Source organism: Canis lupus, chromosome 11 (genome assembly GCF_048164855.1).
Source record: "Canis lupus baileyi chromosome 11, mCanLup2.hap1, whole genome shotgun sequence".
Lineage (NCBI taxonomy): Eukaryota > Metazoa > Chordata > Mammalia > Carnivora > Canidae > Canis > Canis lupus.
In genome coordinates this window covers 19,408,901-19,429,613 of record NC_132848.1, presented here as the reverse complement: position 1 = coordinate 19,429,613, position 20,713 = coordinate 19,408,901, and the positions used below count along the sequence as shown (strand labels likewise).

Here is a 20,713-nt window from a genome sequence, read left to right as displayed (position 1 = left end):
GAGTTCCAGCCCCACAGTGGCAGTTCACCCGGGGGAGAAACCAAACCAAACCAACCTATGTCACTCTTCTCGCTGAAACAGGTAGTGAGTTTATTTTTATAGTTAAATAGAATTAATGAGTAAATATTTAGGGAAATCTCTCAGCTTAATTTTCCAGGTGGTAATTTTTTTTTTTTTTTTAGATTTTATTTATTCCTGAGAGACACACAGAGAGAGGCAGAGATACAGGCAGAGGGAGAAGCAGGCTCCATGCGGGGAGCCCGATGCAGGACTCGATCCCGGGACCCTGGGATCACACCCTGAGTTGAAGGCAGACGCTCAACCACTGAACCACCTGGGGGTCCCCGGCCAGTTGATTTTTGACAAGGTTGCCAAGACCATTCAATGGGGAAAGCACTGTCTTTTCAATAAATGGTGCTGAGAAAACCGGGCATCCACGTGCCGAAGAATGTTGCCAGATGCCTACCTCACACCATATGCAAAAATTAACTTGAAAAGAACCAAAGACCTAAGCTATGAAACTCTTGGGGGAAATCTTCATGGCTTTGGATTTAGCAATGATTTTTTTGCTATGACACCAAAAATGCAAGCAAGAAAAAAAAAATAGGTAAATCGGACTTCATAAAAATGAAAACCTTTTGCACACTGAAGAACACCGTGAAGGGAGTGAACAGGCAATCTGCAGATGGTAAAACATTCACAAATCCTATATTGATGAGAGATTCATATCCAGAATATATAAAGAGCTACAGCTCATTAACAAAAACCAAACAGTTGATTAAAAAAAGGCAAAAAAATAATAAAAAATTAAAAAATAGGCAAAAGACCTGAATAGACAGGTCTTCAAAGATACACAAATGGCCAAAAAGCACACGAAGATGCCCAACATCATCAGTCATTAGGCAAAGGCACAATCAAAACCACCACGAGACATCATTTCATATCCATTAGGATGATTATTACAAAAGAAAGGGAGGGGATCCCTGAATGGCTCAGCGGTTTCATGTCTGCCTTTGGCCCAGGGCGTGATTCTGGAGTCCCAGGATCGGGTCCCCATCGGGCTCCCTGCATGGAGCCTGCTTCTCCCTCTGCCTGTGTCTCTGCCTCTCTCTATCATAAATAAATAAAAATAAAAAAATCTTAAAAAAAAAAAAAGGGAAACCACCAGTGCTAGTGAGGAAGTGGATAAATCTGAACCCTGGTGCATCCCTGTGAGGAGGGAACGTAAAGGTGCAGCTGCTCTAACCGACAGTTACTGGTTCCTCAGGAAGTTAACGGGACCTACCAGGTCCTGCCAGTCCACTCCTGCGCGTGGACCCAAGATAACTGAAAGCAGGGACTCAAACAGATGCTTGTATGTCGGTGTTCATTTAGGTCATTCACGATAGCCAAAAAAAAAAAAAAGGTGGGAACCACCCAAATGTGCATTGATGGATAAGCGAATAATCAAAACGTACAAACGCACGATGGCATGGTATCTGGCAGTGGGAACGAGCTCTGGCCATGCCACCTCGTGACTGCATCTTGAAAGCACGGTGCTAAGTGAGAGACGCCGAAGCCAGACAAAAAAGGGCACAACCTGTGTGATTCTACTCAAAGTGTCCAGAACCGACGATTCCCTAGACCTAGAAAGTACATCAATGGCTGCACAGGCCATGGGGGGGGGGAGCGGTTGTACACGCCAGCTAAGGGGATGAAAACGCTTAAAAATTGACCAAAGTGGTGAATGCACAGCTCTGTGAATCCACTGACAGCCTCTGAATCATGCATTTTTAAAATTTTACTGATTTACGTGAGAAAGAGAGAGCATGAGGGTGGGGGGGGAGACTCTCAGGCAGACGGTGCTGGGCACGGAGCCCGATGCCGGGCTGGATCCCATGACCTGAGCCAAAATCCAGAGCCGGACCCCTGGGGCGCCTGGGTGGCTAAGTTAGTTAAGCCTCTGACTCCTGATCTCAGGGTCCTGGGATCCAGCCCCACATTGGGCTCCCCGTCGCCGGCACGCACGCTCTCTCTCAAGCAAATAAATAAAATCTTAAAAAAAAAAAAAAAAGAAAAAAAAAGAAAAAAAAGGTTGTTATAGGAAACAAGACAAAAACCCAAGAAATTCGCAATTTAAAAGCCTGAAGAAAGATCAAAAGGAGCAGCTTAAAATTCTATCCATAGTATCTCCCTACACAATACAAGAAGCATAAAAAATCAATGAGAAACAGGTTAATTATTCAACAAGCAGTGCTGACAATTCTGGCTGCTTGGGGGAAAAAAAACTGTTTCTGTGTTTCACATCATGATGAAGTCCATTTCCGATGGATTAAAAAGGCAAATGTAAACAAGGAAACCTTCAGGATCTAGAAGAAAAGACGGGCTTCCGGGCGGCCTGGCGGGGAGGCTGCAGGTGTGGGCCTCGGCTGGCAGTGGTGGGGACGGGGGGTACGGGACGCGGGGCCATCAGGGCCATCACAAGGTAGCTGCAGAGCTGCAGACGCCCGCGCTTGGGTCCTTCACTGTGGTCCGTGCAGTACCGACTGCCGAGGCCGTGCCTGATGCTTAAAAGGCACTGCTTAAAAGCAGGATTTTCCACCAGTTTGCAAAACTTACTATAGGAAACTCGCCGGAAGAACAAGCTGGACTCAGGAGGGTCAAGATGCAGCAGGGGAGGGGGCGCCCAGGTGGCTCCGTGGTTGGCTGTGACCCCAGGGTCCCGGGATCGAGTCCCGCATCCGGCTTCCCACAGGGAGCCTGCTTCTCCCCCGGCCTGTCCTCTGCCTCTGTGCCTCTCACGGATAAATAAATAAAATCTTAAAAAAAACAAAAAAAAAACAAAACTGTAGACCACCTCACCCTGGCATTTTCACTGTTCTCTATAAGGTGGCTTTTTTTTTTTTTATTGCCAAAGTCTAATAACAGGGAAGACTGTCACGCTTATACGTGAAATAGAATAAATAACCTAGAAGAAATCATGGATGAAGTAGTCATTTAGTCACTTGATGAGCATGGGCTGTACAAGCATAAAAATAGTAAGAATCAAAACTTCAAACATAGTATGAATTCAGTTCCATAAAACAAAACCAACGTTGGTGTGCATGCCTCCTTGCCATGAGTGTGTGTGTAAAGCGGGAGAAACAGAACTCGCTTTGCTTTATTTTGCTTTCTGTGTTTTTAAAACAATATTCTCCACAGTGAACATATTACTTTCATCTTCAGGAGATAACGTGTTTCATGACACACATATCCCAAAAAATCCTGAAGGCAAACAACACGTTTTTGAATATTTTTTTTTTGTTTTGTTTTTGAATTTTAAATACACAACTGCTTTAAGCACTTGGTGGGATTTGGAATTCAAGTGGAAATCAATGTACAGATCATTGGACGTAAGAGCACATTTGAGGGATCCCTGGGTGGCACAGCGGTTTGGCGCCTGCCTGTGGCACAGGGCGCGATCCTGGAGACCCAGGATCGAATCCCACGTCGGGCTCCCGGTGCATGGAGCCTGCTTCTCCCTCTGCCTGTGTACACTCTGCCTCTCTCTCTCTCTCTCTCTCTCTGTGACTATCATAAATAAATAAAAATTAAAAAAAAAAAAAAAGTTTTAAAAAAAGAGCACATTTGAAGGCACCAGCAGCTCAGGACGTCGGCCACCGGTGGCCGTGGGCACAGGCCGCACGACGAGTTCTGTTTGAACTGGTCAGAGGGGAGGGTTTTCAGTGCCACGATGGGGAAAGACCAGTGGCCCTCGGGATCAGAGCACAAGGTGGGCCGGGGAGGCTGTGCCACAGGTCCTCCGAGGGCAGTGCCCTCCTGGCCGCAGACCCCCGGACAGACCCGAGGCTGCTTCCTGGGGGTCGTGGGTCCTCCCTCCCCCTCTGCAGGGCTCTCCTTCCTCTCCCACGCCCCCCAGCACTCCGCCGCTCAATGCTCCCGATGTGGCGCCTGTGGTGCCCGCCCTGCCCGGGGAGCTCCGGGGCTCTGACCCTTCAGCCGCTTCCTGGGACGAGGAGGCAGGGGCAGGAAAGAAGGAAGGGGCTGGGTCCCGGTGCTCCCAGGCCTCGGGCACTCTGGGTCCCACAGTCCCACACGGCCACCTCGCGGACATCCCGTGAGCGCTGGCGGGCCGGCCGGCCGGGCCATGCTGGAGCTCAACCTCATGTCTGTTTTATGCAGGACGTCAAGCCGGGGAGAACCAAGGCCTCCCAGAAGCCAGGGAGCGGTCAGCGGGACAGCATCTGCGCTGTGTTCCCCGCCAGGGGCAGGGACGGCCCGTGTTCTCAGGGCTGTGAGGTGGAAGAAGACAGCAGACGCGTGCTCAAGCACAGAGCTGCCTTTATTGATCCTGGGCCGCAATGCCCAGGGCTCAGGGTGTCTTCCCTCCTCCTCCCTTGCGTCCTCAGCTGGTCAGCCGCAGCCCGGCCAGTGCAGGGGTGGGGGCTGGGGGCATCAGACCTGGCTCCCTCCAGAAGGAAAGGGCCTCCCACAGTCCTGGTTAGTGTCCTGAGAAAGACCCCCAGCTGGGTCACCTGCCCACCTCGTGGTGGAGGCCGAGGGTGGGCTGGGGAAGGCCCCGGTCGCGCAGGTGTTGGGGTGGTGGGGCCTCCACACAGCAGGGCGGCCAAAGCCTGCCCTTGGGGACCGCACCCCAACCTGCACCTGTCCCAGCACCTGTCGGCTAAGGCACGCTGGCTGCATGTGTCTTGCCGCGGAAGGCCAGCGGCGCGCTGGGGACCCGACCCTCTGGACATGTGGCTGACGGAACGTGGCTACTTTTTCCTCCTAGGAGCCTGAGCGCTGCCGCTGCAGTTGTCAGGGGCGGGGGCGGCCGCTTTGCTGGCAGGCCCGCAGTCCTTCTTAGGGGCTGGCCTGTGCTTCTCCTCCTTGGCCACAGGGGAGGCGTGGGGGGGACGGGGCCCCAGCAGGGCCTGCATGCCCCTGATGGCCCCCACTGCGGCGAGGAGCCCCCAGAGCAGGGTGGAAGCCTCCAGGGGTGACAGCTGTTTCCGTATCCAGTGGAGGGCCTGGGCCAGGGTGTTGCCGGAGCTGCGGGCTCGGGGCGGGCTCTTGTCCTGTGGATGCAGGTTTGACAGAGGCCCATGGAGACCAACCCCGAGGGGGGACCACCCACCACCTCCCCCCACTAACGCCTTCCTACCTGGAGGCCAAACTGTCTGAGCAGCGCGTCCAGCAGGGGGTCCCCTAAGGACACCGGGGGGAAGAACTCCTCGACCCACTGGCGTCGCCACCACTGGCTGCAACAGGGCGGTATGTCCGGGGGGGGGGGCGCTTGAGCCCGGGCCCCAGCACCCCTCACCCCGGTGTCCAGCCTTACCTCTGCTCTCCAGGATGTGAGAACCAGTACTTGTAACGTTGAGCCCGCACGTAGGTGGGCGGCTGCTTGTGGAAGGGGTACTTCTCCACGTCGTTCTGGATGAGGCGGATCACTGCAGAGCAGTAGAGGTCAGCACAGCCCTGTCTCCCCCGGCCCCTGCCTCCCCTTCTCACACTCTCTGCTCCCCCTGGGGCCTACCCTGCCAAGACCCTCCGCCTCCCCATCTGCCGGGCCTCACCAGGCTCCCTGCCCTGCAGCAGGCGCAGGACCAGGCTCGTGAACCAGGGGCTGTGCGAGTGCGGGCCCAGAGCGGCGAACCACATCTGCCAGTCGAGACGGGGCTGGTGGGGTGCCACAATGGGGGGCGGCCGGCTCAGGTTCCCCGGCTTGTACATGAACTCGATCTCCTGCCCGGCACGACAGGTGAGCATGACCTGCTGGACCCGATGGACCCTCTCTGCCTCCCTCCCTCCCTCCGTGGGTGCCTCCCTGCCCTGGGGGCCTGAGGCAGGGTCTACCTTCCAGTGCTGCCCGTCGTAGCTGCCTTCCAGCACCACCTCGGGCCGCCCACCCAGGCCGGTCATCCGGCGGAAGAGGCCGTAGGAGTTAGCTAGCTGCAGGTGTTCCACGGTGCCAAACAGGCGGTGGGCACCAGTCCAGAGACGCCCATGGGTTGAGGGCTCTATGTAGGAGTATGGCACCTGGAGACAGGGCAGCAGCTCAGTGCTGTCCCTCCAGCCCCCACCCCCCTCCCCGAGTGCTACCCACCAGGCTGATCACAAACAAGGCCACCGTGGCAGTGCCAAAGATGAACAGCTGGACTGCAGTGCAGAACTTCCTCAGCCACCCTCGCACCTGGGTCCACCTGGGGGGCGGGGGACCCAAGTGCCGTCAGGCCTGCCCTGCATAGCTCTACCCCACCCCCTCGGACCACATACCTCCAGAAGGCAGTCAGCAGTTCCCAGCCGAGGGAGGCCACCCCCAGCCACATGGTGGGCAGAATCACCATCTTCAGCCACTGGGAAAACTGGTGGAAGGTAAAGGCTGCAGAAAGAAAGGAGTGTGAGGAGGGCAGTCCAGCCTCTGCCCCTGGCCCCCCAGCTGGTACTCACTGGTCGTGGAGTGAACAGCAAGCTGCTCCCAGTCAACCTCCAGGCCGAAGTAACGCACGGTGCCATAGGCCAGCAGCCCGTAGATGGTACATTCCAGGAGCAGGGCCAGCAGGGCCAGCAGTGATCTGGGCCAGGCTGCTGAGCAAGACAGTCACAGGTGGGCTGGGGTCACTAGACGAGTGTTGGAGGGCAGGAAACTTGCTGGTGGGCAGTCGGGCTGAAGATGCCTGGCTGTTCGGGACAAGCTGGCACTCACAAGCGGGGGTCTTTCTGCAGCGGCCGCTGTCAGCCTCAGCAGTGAAGTTCCCATCGTCCAGGAGGGCGGTTGTGAGCACCAGGGTGAGCAGATTGAAGAAGTTATAGTTGCCAGTGATGATGATCAGGACTTGCAACAAAACCTGGGGGAGGACCCATGCTAACTCCCAAGGCCCGCCCCCTTCCAGCCCTTCCAAGTCCCTCTGCACCCCGTGCCTGGGCCTCTCTTGCAGGCATCACATCCCCTCCCTGTCACCCCCCTGGCCGTCATGCTCCCACTCCAGCTGTCCCTTACTCCCTGCTCATACCTTCTGTGGCTCCCCGTCACCTGGAGAAAGCCCAGGCTCAGCAGCCTCTGCTAACCTGACTTCTCCCAGTGAGGCTGAGCCCTGCCCCACAGGTTTGCCTTCATACCCTGAGGTAGCCTGTTCCCTGCTCATGAGGCCTTGAGTGCTCCCAGCAACCACCCAATCCCGGCAGGACCCCCTGGGCAGCGCTCACAAAGGCCATGTCCCGTCAGATGGCTGAGGTCCCCACTGACCTGGGAGTAGAAAGCTGCCAGGCGCAGGCGGTGCACGGGGGCAAAAAACAGTGGGGGGACTGCAATCTCGATGAGGAACGTGGCCACCACACTGAGTTTGTGCAGCCAGATAGGCAGGTGGTGGGCGAACCAGGAGGCAGGCGTGGGCAGGCACTGGGTCTCATAGTGGTAGGTGAGGGCTGCAAGTGACAAGGGGTGGTCAGAACGAGACAACCCCCAGCCCTGTCCCACGTCCAGGACGGGACGCTCACCAGTAAGCCCCCACCACGCGGGGCAACGGCTGGTCAGCTTGACCACGCCCGAGGCAAACATGAGGCGAAACAGCAGCCAGCGCACAAGCCAGAAGGGGAGGGCTTCATGGGGCGATGCCCCTGCCAGCCCGCCCTGGGGGGTCTGCTTATGGCAGGGGGGCTGCCTCAGGGGGGCCACCAGCACGGCCAGGAAGCCAGTCTCCAGCAGTAGGGAATCCCTATGGGGAGAAGGAAGAGCACAAAGGGCCCCTCCCCATCAAGGCTGCTCCCCTCCGAGGGTCCTCCCTGGAGAGGCAACCGTCCCCCGCCTCCCCGGCCCCACCTGCTGCAGCCCCACACCGAAGTCACTCACCACTGGAAGTAAAGAAACACCTGGCCCACCTGCAAGGAGAAAGGCTGTCAGGGAGCAGGGGGTGTCTGCAGAGGCAGGCGGGGGCCAGGGTGGACGGGGGACTGAGGTCCTGACATGGGTGCGGGTGGCAGCAGGCAGCCCCACTTACCTGGCAGGCCGACAGGTAGGCAGCCCAGAGCAGCAGGTAGACGAAGAGGTTGCGCAGCGGGCGCAGCAGCAGCGCGCCCAGGGCCAGCAGGGCGCCCAGCAGGCTCAGCAGCTCCAGGCCCTGCGCGGTGTCCAGCCCCAGCTGCGGGGCCTCCCACAGCAGCGTCGGGGTCTCCCAGAGCTGCCGCCAGCGCCCCTTGCCCTGCGGCCGCAGCGTCCTCCGCGCAGGCAGGATGCCCTCGGCGCCGTACAGGCCTGCGGGAGGGCGCGTCAGGCTCCCCCCCAGCGCGCCGGCCGGGGCCCGCACCCCCCCCCCCCCGCGGACCCGCCGCAGCCGGCGACCCGGGCCAGCGCCCCCGCTGGCGGAGCTCACCCGGGCCTCCCGCGTCTGCTCTCCCACCTGCCCACCAGGTGCGCGCCCACCGCGCTCAGGGGCCGCGACCTCTGGGAAGCGGGTCACCGCACGCGCCCTTCCCCCCGGGCCGGCGGAGCGTCGGCGGGGCAGTGAGCGGACTCAGGGAGCGGGCTGGGGGCGTCCCCGCGGGGCCCTCACCCGGGATCTGCGTGTAGAGAGACGCGAAGGCCAACGCGTAGACGGCGGCCACGCCCTGGAGGAACAGCCGCCGCGGGAGCCCGGAGGCCGCCATGTCCGCTACGCGGCCAGCTGCAGACGCGCCCGCCGGACGCCCCGCCCCGCCCGTCCGGCGGCAACGGCAAGCCCCGCCCCGCCCACAAGCAACGACAAGCCCAGCCCCGCCCCCGCCCGCAAACGGCAGGCCCCGCCCCCGGCAAGCCCCGCCCCCGGCCCTTCCGCAAACAGCAAGCCCCGCCCACGCCCACAAGCAAAGACAAGCCCCGCTCCCGCCCCCGCCCCCGCCCCCGCCCCCGCGCTGCGCTCTCGGGCGCCTGCTGAGGCCGTGTCGTCATAGGTGTGCGCGCGGCGTCGCGTGTTGCGTCCTTTCCCGGGGCGGGAACAGCAAAATGGCGCCAGAGGCGGTGGCGGGCTGAGGACGCTGGCTCCCCTCGAAGACCGCCCTGCGCCCCGCGGGCCGCCGCGGCCCCCCCGGACATGGAGGACGTGGAGGCGCGCTTCGCCCACCTGCTGCAGCCCATCCGCGACCTCACCAAGAACTGGGAGGTGGACGTGGCGGCGCAGCTGGGCGAGTATCTGGAGGAGGTGAGCGCGGCCCCGGAGGAGGGGCGCGGGGCGGGCGGGGCCGCGGGCGGGCGCCGGGGCGTGGGGGTGGGGTGGGCCCGACCCCGCCTCGCGCGACCGTCCGCGCCCTCGCCGCCCTCGTCCTCGGGATACGAGTATTTGGTTTTTCTCCCAATTCTGACCCTGCGTCTCGAAGCCGCTCCCTCCTGAAGTAGCGCGGAGCCGCCCGCACCGCACCTGGGAGCCGCGGGATGCGTTGGCGGCGGTGACTGGCGTCTCGCTCCGATACCGCGGCATAGTGCACGTTTGGGTGTTTGGGAGGGCCCGATCGCGGGCGCAGAGCTCTTGCTTTTTTTTTTATTTTTATTTATTTATGATAGTCACACAGACAGAGAGAGAGAGAGAGGCGGAGAAGCAGGCTCCATGCACCGGGAGCCCGACGTGGGACTCGATCCCGGGTCTCCAGGATCGCGCCCTGGGCCAAAGGCAGGCGCTAAACCGCTGCGCTACCCAGGGATTCCGAGCTCTTGCTTTTTTTAAAAAAAAGATTTTATGTATTCGAGAGACGGAGCGTGAGCAGGCGCGGGGGGCCGAGGCAGAAGGAGAGGCCGCCTTCTCGCGCGCCGGCAGCCGGACGTGGGCGGCGTCCCAGTACCCGGGGATCGTGACCTGGGCCCGAGGCGGACGCTCAACCCGTGAGCTCCGGCGGCCCGCCTGGTTCCCTGTAGGATGGATCCCCTCATCCTTTATGCCTCAGCTTAAATGTCAGCTCGCTGTCTAAAGCAGTTCTGTCGTAGTCAGTTATATTCTCTAGAATGTTTATCACAATTTGGCCTGTTCAGTCGTTTGTGGTCTTTTTGCTCTAGAATGTAGGTTCCACGAGGGTAGGAACCACGTGTGTACTCTGTTCTTTCTGCATAGTAGAGTGCCCAGCACACAGCAGGCACAGAATGAGTGTTTGTTGAATGACTGCTTGACCTGTTGGTCAGCGTCCTCTGCTTGGACACAGACTGCTGCGACAGTTCAGAGGATAGTGCTGCGTGGGGCTGCTGTGGATTCCAGGTTTCCACATTGGACTTGGTGATGCCTGGTAAATCTACTTCCTAAGTTGGTCAACTCCCTTTCTGCTTCTTTCTTTGTTTCTTTTTAAAAATGTTTTATTTGTTTATTTGAGAGAGCAGGGAGAGAAGCAGACTCCCCGCTGCTGAGCAGGGAGCCCGACCTGGGGGTTGATCCCAGGACCCGGAGATCACTACCTGAGCTGAAGGCAGAGGGTTTATCGACAGGAGCTACCCAGGCGCCCCTCCCTTCATGCTGCTTGTGTTGCTCTTCCAGACCTTCTCTACCCTTTGAAGTCTTAATTTCCCTGCTTCCGTTTTGTCTTTTTTCTTTCATTTTCCATGCAGCTGCCAGGAAGTTTTTTTTTTTTTTTAGCACATCATATCACATTGGTATTCTCTTTTTTTTTTTTTTTTAATTTTTTTATTTATTTATGATAGTCACACAGAGAGAGAGAGAGAGAGAGGCAGAGACACAGGCAGAGGGAGAAGCAGGCTCCATGCACCGGGAGCCCGACGTGGGATTCGATCCCGGGTCTCCAGGATCACGCCCCGGGCCAAAGGCAGGCGCCAAACCGCTGCGCCACCCGGGGATCCCACATTGGTATTCTCTTGCATCCATTTTTTAGCTGGTTGTTGAGTGTCTTCGGAGCCGAGAATCGTGTTAAATCGTGAGATGATAGCGGCAAGCAAACAGTAGTCCCTGCTATCCCCTTGTGGGAGGATGGATCCTAATTTAGTAGCTATGTGGAGTTTTGGAACAGGTATAGGTCTGCCGAGAGGTTAAGATTTGGGCTCAGCGTCCTAGCTAACAGGTGGCAGAGCAGAGGCCACCTGTCTCCTCACTGTGTCTTTGTGTAAAACTGATGAGACAAAAACAAAAACAAAACAAACTGATGAGACATTTGAGAGAAGAGTTGAGAGTTCCAAAAAGAGTTTACCTGGGGGCCCTAACTGTTGGGGATAAAAGGGGTTGGCTAGTCAAGGTGAAGAATGTTCCGAGGTAGGAAGGCGCTTGGCTCCGTGGACAACCCGGGGAGGGAGTCGTGTGACCCCGTACAGCGAGGTGGGTGGGGGCGGGCAGCAAGGCTCTCTTTAGGATTCGGGGTTTTTTCTTTTCTTTTTTTTTTTTTAAAGGATATAGGTTTTAGTGACTTTATTTTATTTTAAATATTTCTTACAGATTTTATTTATTCATAAAAGACAGAGAGAGAGAGAGAGAGAGAGAGAGGCAGAGACACAGGCAGAGGGAGAAGCAGGCTCCATGCAGGGAGCCTGACATGGGACTCCATCCTGGGGTCCCCAGGATCATGCCCTGAGCTGAAGGTGGCGCTAAACCACTGAGCCACTGGGGCTGCCCAGATCTGGGTTTTTTTCTTAAGAGTGGCAGAAAGCTATTAGGGTTCTGAGTGGAGTGACATCATCTGCCTTGTATCTTCAGACAAGCACCTGCTTGTGAAGAGTAGATTGGAGGGGAGTGAAGGATGGGAAGAGCCCAGTTAGTGCCGAGGCCCAGGCAAGAGGTGGGGCTGGCTGAGCAAGATGGGTGGTCACTGTGGGGAGGAGCGGACAGGCAGTCAGTGGAGCAGGGAAGGGCAGGGAGCATGGCCTGGATTGAGTGCAGGAGGTGAGAGAGCACAGGAAGGAGCTGGGGCTTGCGGGTTTATGGACGGGTGGTTGGGGTGGTATCTAGGCTCAGCGCGGACCTGTCCAGTAAGAGTTTTAGCTAAGATGTCCAAATGGTGTTTGAGGAAGGCAGTTAGATCCATGGCTTTAGGTGAGACGGGAGGCTCTGCCTGGAGTATGCATTCGGGAGTTGTCGGAAGGCAGGTGGACCATGAGGTCCTGGGAGCGGGCGGGCGAGCGTAGGCTGAGGAGGAAAGGGCCATCCCTTCAGCCCAGGGCCTGGGTGGCTCAGCTGCCCTCGCCTTCATACTCTCTCCTTGGGAAAGCTATCTTCACTTCTTTCCAGAATGTTCTGCTCGCTCAGACTGGCCTGAGAAGCTCCCTGGATCCTATGGGAATGGTACAAGTGGCCTCTTGGTGGCACCCTCCCAGACTCCCCCTTTCCTTTTGGTGCCCAGGTCCTAATGTCTAACCTTGGTCATTATCCTGTGCTTCGGGCATCTTTGCATAATACTCATGTTCCTAAGTATTTGAATCTCAGGTCTGCCTTTGTGGCCGAGCTTGGTCTTCCTACCAGGCCTCTTCCTTCATCTGCCTGGGGCGTGTCTGTCTTTTAGGCGCACCTACTGATGTTAGCACTTTGTTCATCAAAGTTATTGACCCCGGCATCAGGCGCCGGGGTAAAGGCTGGAATTGGCCCTGACAGGTGGAGAGAAGCCCTGGGTGTGCGAGCCACACTGCGGAGGCCTTCACACTGGGCAGGGCAGGGCAGGGAGTGGGCGGCAGGGCAGATGGAAAGCCAAGGCAAAGAGTTTGAAAAAACATGCTGGGGCTTCAAGTGCTGTTTGCTGAGAGGCGTGCAGGAGGGGGGCTGAGGCGTGGGGAGCCCCTGAGTTAAGTATGAAAATAGAGTTAGGGGACTTTGAGGTGTCTCGGGATGGTTCTGGGCGCATGCTGCAGTGTAGGAGACAGCACTGCTGTAGACGGGTTTGGGAATTGTTGGCATACGGCCTGCGGGTCACTGACAAGAGGTGATATGAGCTGGGGCTCAGGGGCCAAGGGGGGGCCAGGGGCTGCAGAGGAAGGACTCATTTGGAAGTGTTCTCTTAGTTTCTGCCCAAAGGATTGACACCAGTGTTCTGTGTGTGTCCTCCCCAGCACTCCCAGGGTGAGGGCTCCTCCTGCCCGACTCTGTCCAGCTGGCCTTGACTTGGAGGGGCTCAGTGTGCAGTGCCTCCGGGCCTCCCAAAGGGAACTGCTGTGCAGCTCCGGTTGTTTGTGGCTCACAGCTCTAGGGGCCTCCCTTTTCCAAAACGCGGTCTCAGAGATTACAGGAGGTAGGAGAAATCCTCGGCCTCTCGCCTCCAAAAATAAAACAATGGACAACCAGTGAGCCCAGAGCAGAGCCAGGGCTGAAGGGTGCCGTGTGGTGAGCAGGCACTGCAGGCCGGTGTGGGGTGGGCTCTCTGGGGAGACGCACGCAGACTTTGGCTGCCCCAAGGCCCTGGTGTTGTGTCTTGCAGTTGGACCAGATCTGCATTTCCTTTGATGAAGGGAAAACAACAATGAACTTCATGGAGGCAGCACTGTTGATCCAGGGTTCTGCTTGTGTCTACAGTAAGAAGGTGGGTGCCGCCTGGCTGTTGGTGTCACATGCGAGTATCTTCCGGGACAAGGCTGTGTCCTGCTGGCACGGGTGGCAGGCTCACCCTCTCTTCCTGGCCCCGCCAGCACTCTGGTCTCCCCTGCTCCTCCCCACCTGTTAACACAGCTCACACTTATAATCGAACAATTATCATCAAGGAGCGATCTTAGATTTATAATTGCAGGGTCTGCTGCTAATGCTAAACGTCCAGCAATGTCCAGGAGAGCCCCCCCACACAACAAAGAATCATCCCGTCCAAAATGTCAATAGTCCTAAAGCCCAGAAACCATATTGTAGAGTAAGAGGAGAAGCAGGATGAAGGGAACATGTTGAGAAAAACCGGTATTTAGGAAGTGCCCACCAGAAGGAAGTCAGAGAAAGATAAAAGAAAATGTCCTGAAGTCAGAGCGGTAGAGAATTTTAAGGGGAAGGAAAAAATTGTTGAATTCAGTGGATTGACCCATACAGGACAGGTATTCAGGTGTCTACGGGTCTGTAATTGGAAGGTCAGCAGGGGTTTCACTGAAAGGAGGGCCAGACTGTGGGGTGGGGAGAGGCCACTGGGAGAGGAGACAAGGGTGGGCGTGAGTCAAGCAGTGGTCCTGCAGCCAGCCAGCTCGTGCCCCGCTCTGGGCCTCGGCCTGGACTGGCGAGATCAGAAATGGGCAGCAGGCAGGTGTCAGAATATCCTCAGCGACAGCCAGGACTGAACCGCACGGACCTGAAGGGTGAAAGGGCAGGTGGGGCGGCCGAGGAAGCAAGACCCCACAGCTGAGGAGTCGGTCAGGGCCGTGGGTTGCCAAGACCCCTCTCAGGAGTCTGGAGGCGGAAGTCAGGGTTGTGACGTAGGGGAGGTGGACCCAGAGTTCCTGCCTAGTGCCCAAGTATTCATAACGGAGAATAGAAGTCAGTGGCTGAGAATCAGCAGACTTGGTGGAAGTTCAGAATACTCCTGAGGGGAACCAGACTGGCTGACAGCCTGGGCAGCGTGATGGACGCTACACGTATCCTGTGGTTTGTGAGGGCGCCATGGGGCACACTTACGTGACTTCCCCCAGCGTGCTGAGCCGTCCCTCCTGCAGGGGCAAGGAGAAGTGCGTGACAGCACTGGTCCAGAACTGGCGGTTTAGTGGCTGGGAGAAAGGTGCACGAGGTGAGTGTTTAGAAGTATGTGATGGGTCCCAGCTAGGGAGGGGCGAGCGACCTGCATTCAGGCCTGACCAGCACAGGACACAGTAGCTTTACTGGGGGCACCAGAAGTTATTAAGATAGTTTGAGATCTCATTGGCTTTTGTCCTAGATAATCCCATTAAGTCAGATTCCTATGTCCTGCATGTGTCCTGAGAAGGAACGTCTGCACAGACGTGCAGTGACAGATGTGCGTGTTGTAAAGCAAGTGCAGTGACATGTTAATAATAAAGTCTGGAAGGTGTGGGGGGTCAGCACCACCCAGGAGGACTTCCTGAAACAATGCAGACGGCCTGTGACCTGGGCTGTCAAAGATGGTAAGTACTAGCAACGCCTCTCTGCTCATTCTCTATGAAGCGGGAACAGCGGTGGTACGTAGTTCAGGTAGACTGGATGGGGTGAAGCCCGAGTCCTGAGACGTGCTGGACACTTACCAAAGTCACTATAAATTAATCCAAATAAATGGGGCCCATGTTCGAAGGACCACCATCCGCATGGTCACCATCGTGTCCAGTGTCTAGTGCAGAGCTCTGTGCATAAAAGAAGGATTTCATGCAAACTTATGGCATGAAAAAAAAGAAGCAGGGCCAAGAAGAGTTGCTTGTGTCCTTGGGCACGGTTACCCCAGAGGGAACGGCCTGGAGGGGGCACAGGTGCACAGCCTCCTGGCCAGCATCTCGGAAGTCCTGACCCTCACCGTGGGGGTGGGGTCCCACGGGTTGTGGCTGGGGCTTCTGGAGATGGGGCAGTGGTGGCCCAAACCTGCAGGAGGAAAGGGGGCAGCTGTGGGTGCTGGGCGGGAGCAGCATGGACCTGGGCCAGCGGACCGCATGCGGGCTGGTGTGTAGGGTGTGAAGGCAGCCACTCGTGTGGCGTGCGGGGCCAGAGGAAGGGGAGAGGACCACACTGATGAGACATGTCAGGTGGACGTTGGCAGAACTCTGCTGGGAGTTTTGGAGAGGACGGTGGGCTTCTGTGTGTGTCCGCCTTTGGGGAGGGCCAGGTTGCATTGAGGTCGGCTTTCCTTCCCGCTCCTCACTGTCCGCTTCTCGTCACCAGGTGGAGTACCTCTACTCGCTGGTCTACCAGGCTCTGGATTTCATCTCCGGCAAGAAGTGAGTACTGGTGGTGAGCCAGGAGGCGGATGCCCATGTGTCTGCCCTGCGTGCAGCGTGGGAGGCCCCTGCAGCCTCCCAGACACCCATGCACTGGTTCTCTCTCAGGCGGGCCAAGCAGCTCTCCTCGGTGCGGGAACACGGGGCCGATGGGGACACCAGCTCCATGGCTCCCCAGGAGGGAGAGGACCAGGTGAGATTCTTGGGTGTGTGGCCGCTGCCCGCTGTGCACTTGCCTGGCGCTGCTCCTGAGCTCTTGTCCCCGCATAGTTCCTGTCACTGGATGACCTCCCTGACGCCCGCACTAACGTGGATCTGAGGAGTGACCTGGCCCCCCGTGTGAGTGCCCCTCCTTCTGTAGGGGCTGCACTTAGCTGACAGGGGTTGGAGGGATCATCCCATATGGGTTCCCCACCTGGAGCCCACGGGACCTGTGGCTCACCCACTGTTGGCCTCCATGCAGGAGATCCTCATCATCCCTCTCCTGCCCATGGCCCTTGTGGCGCCTGATGAGGTGGAGAAGAATGTCAGCCCCCTGTACAGGTATCGGCCTGAGCCTGGCTGAGGGGACTCAGATAAGGGGAGAGGCTGCTGGGCAAGGGTCTCTGCAGTGGATGTGTTTTGCCAGCACAGCTGTCAGGGGGAAGTCCTGGCCAGCCGGAAGGATTTCCGGATGAATACCTGCACCGCTCACCCCAGAGGAGCCTTCATGTTGGAGCTGGTGGGCATACCCCCCACGGAGACGCTGCTGCCGAGGAACCAGGAGGGTGAGGGCTTGGGTGTGGCGGGCTTGGGAAGGAGGGGTCCCCTGTGCCTGCCGGCTCTGGTCCCACCTCCCTCCCCGGGCACCTGCTGTGAGGATGTGTCTGAAGGTGCACATCCTCTTTGCCCCCTTTGCCTGTAGCTGGTTCAACCCAGGGTGCCTGGGTCCTGGGCCAGGTCTCTGTTCTCCCCGCTGAGCCCTGGCTCTGCTGGGCCCCTGGGAGGGGTCTCCTGGGGGAGGGGTTGGGCTGACCCTGCCCAATCCCCCTCTTTGCCAGAAGCTAAGAGGGCTGAGGAGCAGCCAATGGAAGTCTCTGCGTGCTGCCCAATCCCCGTGCTCAGCATCTCCCCGGAGCCAGGTGAGAAGGGAGCGTGGTGCTGCATTTGCAGGGTGTGGGTAGGGGTGCGCTGTGCTCAGCCACCCCAGGGGTGAGGTGTGGGGAGCAGCCGTGGCTCACTGTGCTGTCTTGGTCTCGTGACTGCCCTGTGACCATTCTTGGGCCTGTGAGGTTTGGGCCTACTGTTTCTCCCCTGGTAAGCACGGATGGGAGCGTTTCAGGAGGAAAATTGATAAAGGAAAATGAGCCAAACAGAACAGAGCGGTGTGACGAGAAGAGTGTGGAGTGCCCTGCTGCAGTCCCTGGGTCAGCTGAAGGAAGCCGAGTGAGGAGTGGCCTTGCAGGTTCTCCTGGGCGTTGGCAAGGCAGCCTCCCACCTGCTGTCTGCTCTCTACTCACCTGCTCAGGTACCTCGCCAGAGGATCCGCTGCCTGCAGGTGGTGGTGAGGATGAGGATGAAGAGGGGGCAGCAGAGCTCCCTGAGGCCATGGCCCCCGAGGTCCCCCAGGAGCCCCGGAGCCCACAGCAGGTAGGACCCCTACTGAGGCCTGCAGAGCTCAAGCCGTCAGCCAGGCAAGCGTCCCCACGCTCATGTGGGCCATGCAGTCCTGTCTGGGCACCCTCCAGACAGCCTTAGACCTGGCCTCACCCCCAGCTCTTTGGGGTGTTCCCCGCACGCCTTTCCTCTCTCTGAGCAGGACAGCTGCTGCTCCTCAGCAAGGAGCTGGGGTTCAAGGGCCTGTGCCCTATGCTGTTGTGGCTGGCACCTAGGATGGTGGCTGGTTTCCAAAGCTGACTCTTCTGGGGTCGGGCTGGCAGGAGGGGCCAGGCTTGAAGGCTTTTGCTGCTTCCCACCACCCTCATGGGTCACCTTTGTGTTTTGGCCTGGAGCTAAAAAATCTATTTTTATTTATTTTTAAAGATTTTATTTGTTTATTCATGACAGTGGGAGAGAAGCAGGCTCCATACAGGGAGCCTGACATGGGACTCGATCCCGGGTCTCTAGGATCACACTTCGGGCCAAAGGCGGCACCAAACCACTGGGCCACCGGGGCTGCCCTAAAAAAATCTGTTAGAAGAAAAACTCTGATGCATATAAGAAAGAGGTTAACGTTTGTTAATTTTGATCGATAGATGCGTGACATTTAAGATTTTTTTGTATATTTTAAAGAAAAAGGTACCTCACAACCATTTATTTATTTATTTGTATTTTCTTCTAAAATTTTTTCTTGAGTTTTTGTGGACCCTAAGAGGGTCCCTGCAGGGTTCTTGACGTCTGATGCCAGAGCACAGCTGCTGGTTGCCCAAGCCTTGGGTGCCAGGCTCTTCCTCCAGAGGAAGGGGAGGAGAGGGAGGAGGAGGGGGAGGAGAGGGACCCCCTGGAGCTGTTTCTTTGCAGAGTGCTGCCCAGCCCAGTGGGTGGGTGCTGCGGGAGCGACGGGAGCCAGCATCCCTGAAGGTGAGGGGCATGGGGGCTCAGACCAGGGAGGGTGTTCTTTGAAGCTCCACTGTCCCCCCCCTCCCCCCAAACTCCTCCAGCTTTTAGAACCTGAGCTCCTAGCCTGAGGCCCTTTCTGTGGACTCTTTCTCAAGGAATCTTCCTTTCTCCAGAAATTAAGTCTGCTCTTCTGCCGCTCTGGGGCTCCTCCCTCCCTGCTGTGTCACCATTAGGTCCTGAATGTGGCTGGCTCTTTGTGCTCAGTGTCTGGGCTCTGGGGGGGAGGGTGCACATCCTTAGCTCCCCACCCCCCACGTCTGCTTGTGCTCTGTGCTCAGGAGACTCCAGACCCCTGGCAGAGCCTGGATCCCTTTGACTCCCTGGACTCTAAGCCCTTCAAGAAAGGTAATTGGGTGGGTGCAAGGGGACACCTCTCTGGCATCTGTGGATGTATTCTCTGGAGCACTAGCATTTGATGAGGGTGGGCTTGTACCCATTGGGAGCCGGGTGGGAACTGTGCTTGTGCAGCTGTTCCTGGGGCCTGTGGGTGCCATAACCTACCCCAGGGCCCAAAGTTGTGCCCCAGACATAGTCGTTTGCCCCCAGGTAGGCCTTACTCCGTGCCCCCCCGTGTGGAGGAGGTTCCAGGACAGAAACGCAAGAGGAAGGGTGCCACCAAGCTGCAGGACTTTCACCAGTGGTACCTGGCTGCCTGTGAGTGGTGGGCTGGGGCTGGGCCAGGGTGGGAGGGTCCGGGGACAGCCTACAGGGACTCGGCCTCATTCCTGCCAACCAAATTCTCTTGAAGACGCTGACCATGCCGACAGCAGGAGGCCCCGGCGGAAGGGCCCGTCTTTTGCAGGTGAGGTCAGGGTTGTGTGCACTCTCCCGAGAGGTAAAGTGCTGTGGCGTCATCTGTCTGGTTCCCCTGGGCCTGGGGGTGCCCAAGGCTCTAGGGAGACTGGGGTGGGGGCCCGGGCAGGACACGGGAGCACCTCTCACAAGGCCGTTGTGTACAGACATGGAGGTCCTGTACTGGAAGCATGTGAGGGAGCAGCTGGAGACTCTCCGGCGGCTGCAGAGGAGGGAGGTAGGTACTGGCCCCTGTGTGGAGCTCGCATGGCTCCTGCCGGGAGATAGCAGTGCCCCTCATGGGTGCTCTCTGCACAGTTGGGTGAGCGGTGGCTGCCGAGGCCTGACGAGGGGCTATGGCCTGAGGACGACGACAACCTGGAGGATTCCCTGGAGGATCTGAGGACAGCAGGTGGGAGCCTACTGGGATGGGCCAGGGTAGGGATTCACATCTGCCAGCCAACCTGCCTCCAGCTGGGGCTTCTTGTCTACCAGCAGATGACTTTCTAGAGCCTGAGGAGTATGCAGAGCCTCCTGAGGCTCAGCCCGGGGCCGCTGCAGACCTGGGTAGGCCTGAGAGGGGGTCCCGGAGAACAGGGGAGGGAGGAAAGGGCATGGCTCGTGGCCATTGCAGCTCACAGTTTCCGCTTTCCAGAAGCAGAGGCCATGTCAGCATCCCTGAGCTACGAGGAGCTGGTCCGAAGGAATGTGGTATGTCTGAGTGAGAGCAGGTGGGGTGCTGGGGGAGGGGCCCCTGCACGGAAGGTGACGGCTCCCTGGTCCTCCTCCAGGAGCTCTTCATTGCCACTTCTCAGAAGTTCGTCCAGGAGACCGAGCTGAGCCAGCGCATCAGGGAGTGGGAAGACACCATCCAGCCCCTGCTGCAGGAGCAGGTGAGGGGTCGAGCTGAGCTCTGGCTGCGAGTCAGGACACCCCACCCCACCCCCGCTTTGGTTTTGCCCCAGGATCTCGCCCCTCCTTGTAGGAACAGCACGTGCCCTTTGACATCCATACCTATGGGGACCAGGTGGTCTCAAGGTTCAGCCAGCTCAACCAGTGGTGTCCCTTCGCGGAGCTAGTGGCTGGGCAGCCTGCCTTTGAGGTGTGCCGCTCCATGCTGGCCTCCCTGCAGCTGGTGAGTGGCCTGGGGAGCCTGGGAGGGACCCGGTCCCCGCTTCTGCTGACACCTCATCCCTACAGGCCAACGACTACACGGTGGAGATAACCCAGCAGCCGGGGCTGGAGGCGGCCGTGGACACCATGTCCCTGAGACTGCTCACGCATCAGCGGGCCCACAAGCGCTTCCAGACCTACACTGCCCCCTCCATGGCCCAGCCCTGAGTGGGGAGCACTGAGGCTGGGAGTGGGCTCTGGAGCTCCCCCAGGGGTGCCGGGCACCCATCTGCCCGCTCCACCCTGTTTCCTGGCTGGCTCAGCCCAATAAAACGGTGTTACCACCCACCTAACCCTTAGAAACCCGTCAAGTCCTGCTCTGCAGGGAGAGGACCACCTGTGCCCTGCACTCTCTGTGAGTGACCGAGTCCTGAGCCCCTTCCT

At 58.2% G+C, this 20,713-nt stretch overlaps 2 protein-coding genes across 12 annotated transcripts; one reads left to right on the top strand and one right to left on the bottom strand.

The window, feature by feature from the left end:
* Positions 1-4,303: 4,303 nt before the first annotated feature.
* Positions 4,304-8,688, bottom strand: LMF2 (lipase maturation factor 2). 2 transcript variants are annotated; one of them, XM_072843390.1, is made up of 14 exons: positions 8,532-8,688; positions 7,980-8,233; positions 7,832-7,860; positions 7,480-7,697; positions 7,229-7,407; positions 6,689-6,830; positions 6,433-6,570; positions 6,259-6,364; positions 6,089-6,185; positions 5,839-6,021; positions 5,559-5,727; positions 5,321-5,432; positions 5,144-5,240; positions 4,304-5,057 (listed from the first exon to the last, which is right to left on the bottom strand). In XM_072843390.1, the coding sequence occupies exons 1-14, from the start codon at positions 8,623-8,625 to the stop codon at positions 4,755-4,757; spliced, it is 2,121 nt and encodes a 706-aa protein (XP_072699491.1). In that variant the 5' UTR covers positions 8,626-8,688; the 3' UTR covers positions 4,304-4,754. The 2 variants fall into 2 exon arrangements, with proteins under 2 accessions (XP_072699491.1, XP_072699492.1); XM_072843391.1 differs by having other exon boundaries at positions 6,433-6,567.
* A 234-nt stretch (positions 8,689-8,922) lies between these two features.
* Positions 8,923-20,622, top strand: NCAPH2 (non-SMC condensin II complex subunit H2). 10 transcript variants are annotated; one of them, XR_012039031.1, is made up of 20 exons: positions 8,923-9,155; positions 13,342-13,443; positions 15,711-15,766; positions 15,875-15,959; positions 16,037-16,105; positions 16,230-16,309; positions 16,400-16,533; positions 16,807-16,887; positions 17,274-17,395; positions 18,266-18,325; positions 18,643-18,709; positions 18,911-19,018; positions 19,113-19,166; positions 19,324-19,394; positions 19,475-19,568; positions 19,655-19,723; positions 19,812-19,867; positions 19,948-20,049; positions 20,122-20,291; positions 20,357-20,622. XR_012039031.1 is itself a non-coding variant. In XM_072843378.1 (20 exons), exons 1-20 carry the CDS (start codon positions 9,048-9,050, stop codon positions 20,495-20,497), a joined length of 1,806 nt encoding a protein of 601 aa, XP_072699479.1. In that variant the 5' UTR covers positions 8,923-9,047; the 3' UTR covers positions 20,498-20,622. The 10 variants fall into 10 exon arrangements, 8 of the variants coding, with proteins under 8 accessions (XP_072699479.1, XP_072699476.1, XP_072699482.1 ...); XR_012039030.1 differs by having other exon boundaries at positions 19,652-19,723; XM_072843378.1 differs by having other exon boundaries at positions 16,810-16,887; positions 20,142-20,291.
* The last annotated feature ends 91 nt before the right edge of the window (positions 20,623-20,713 follow it).

Bases quoted from the DNA above. Each gene is read 5' to 3' on its own strand.
- NCAPH2 (XM_072843373.1), top strand. From the start codon at position 9,048: ATGGAGGACGTGGAGGCGCGCTTCGCCCACCTGCTGCAGCCCATCCGC. The intron at 15,767-15,874 runs GTGAGTACTGGT...GTTCTCTCTCAG, and splicing joins GATTTCATCTCCGGCAAGAA to GCGGGCCAAGCAGCTCTCCT. The intron at 16,310-16,399 runs GTATCGGCCTGA...TTGCCAGCACAG, and splicing joins AATGTCAGCCCCCTGTACAG to CTGTCAGGGGGAAGTCCTGG.
- LMF2 (XM_072843390.1), bottom strand. From the start codon at position 8,625: ATGGCGGCCTCCGGGCTCCCGCGGCGGCTGTTCCTCCAGGGCGTGGCC. The intron at 6,831-7,228 runs GTCAGTGGGGAC...GTCCTCCCCCAG, and splicing joins TGGCAGCTTTCTACTCCCAG to GTTTTGTTGCAAGTCCTGAT. The intron at 6,186-6,258 runs GTATGTGGTCCG...CCCGCCCCCCAG, and splicing joins CTGCTGACTGCCTTCTGGAG to GTGGACCCAGGTGCGAGGGT.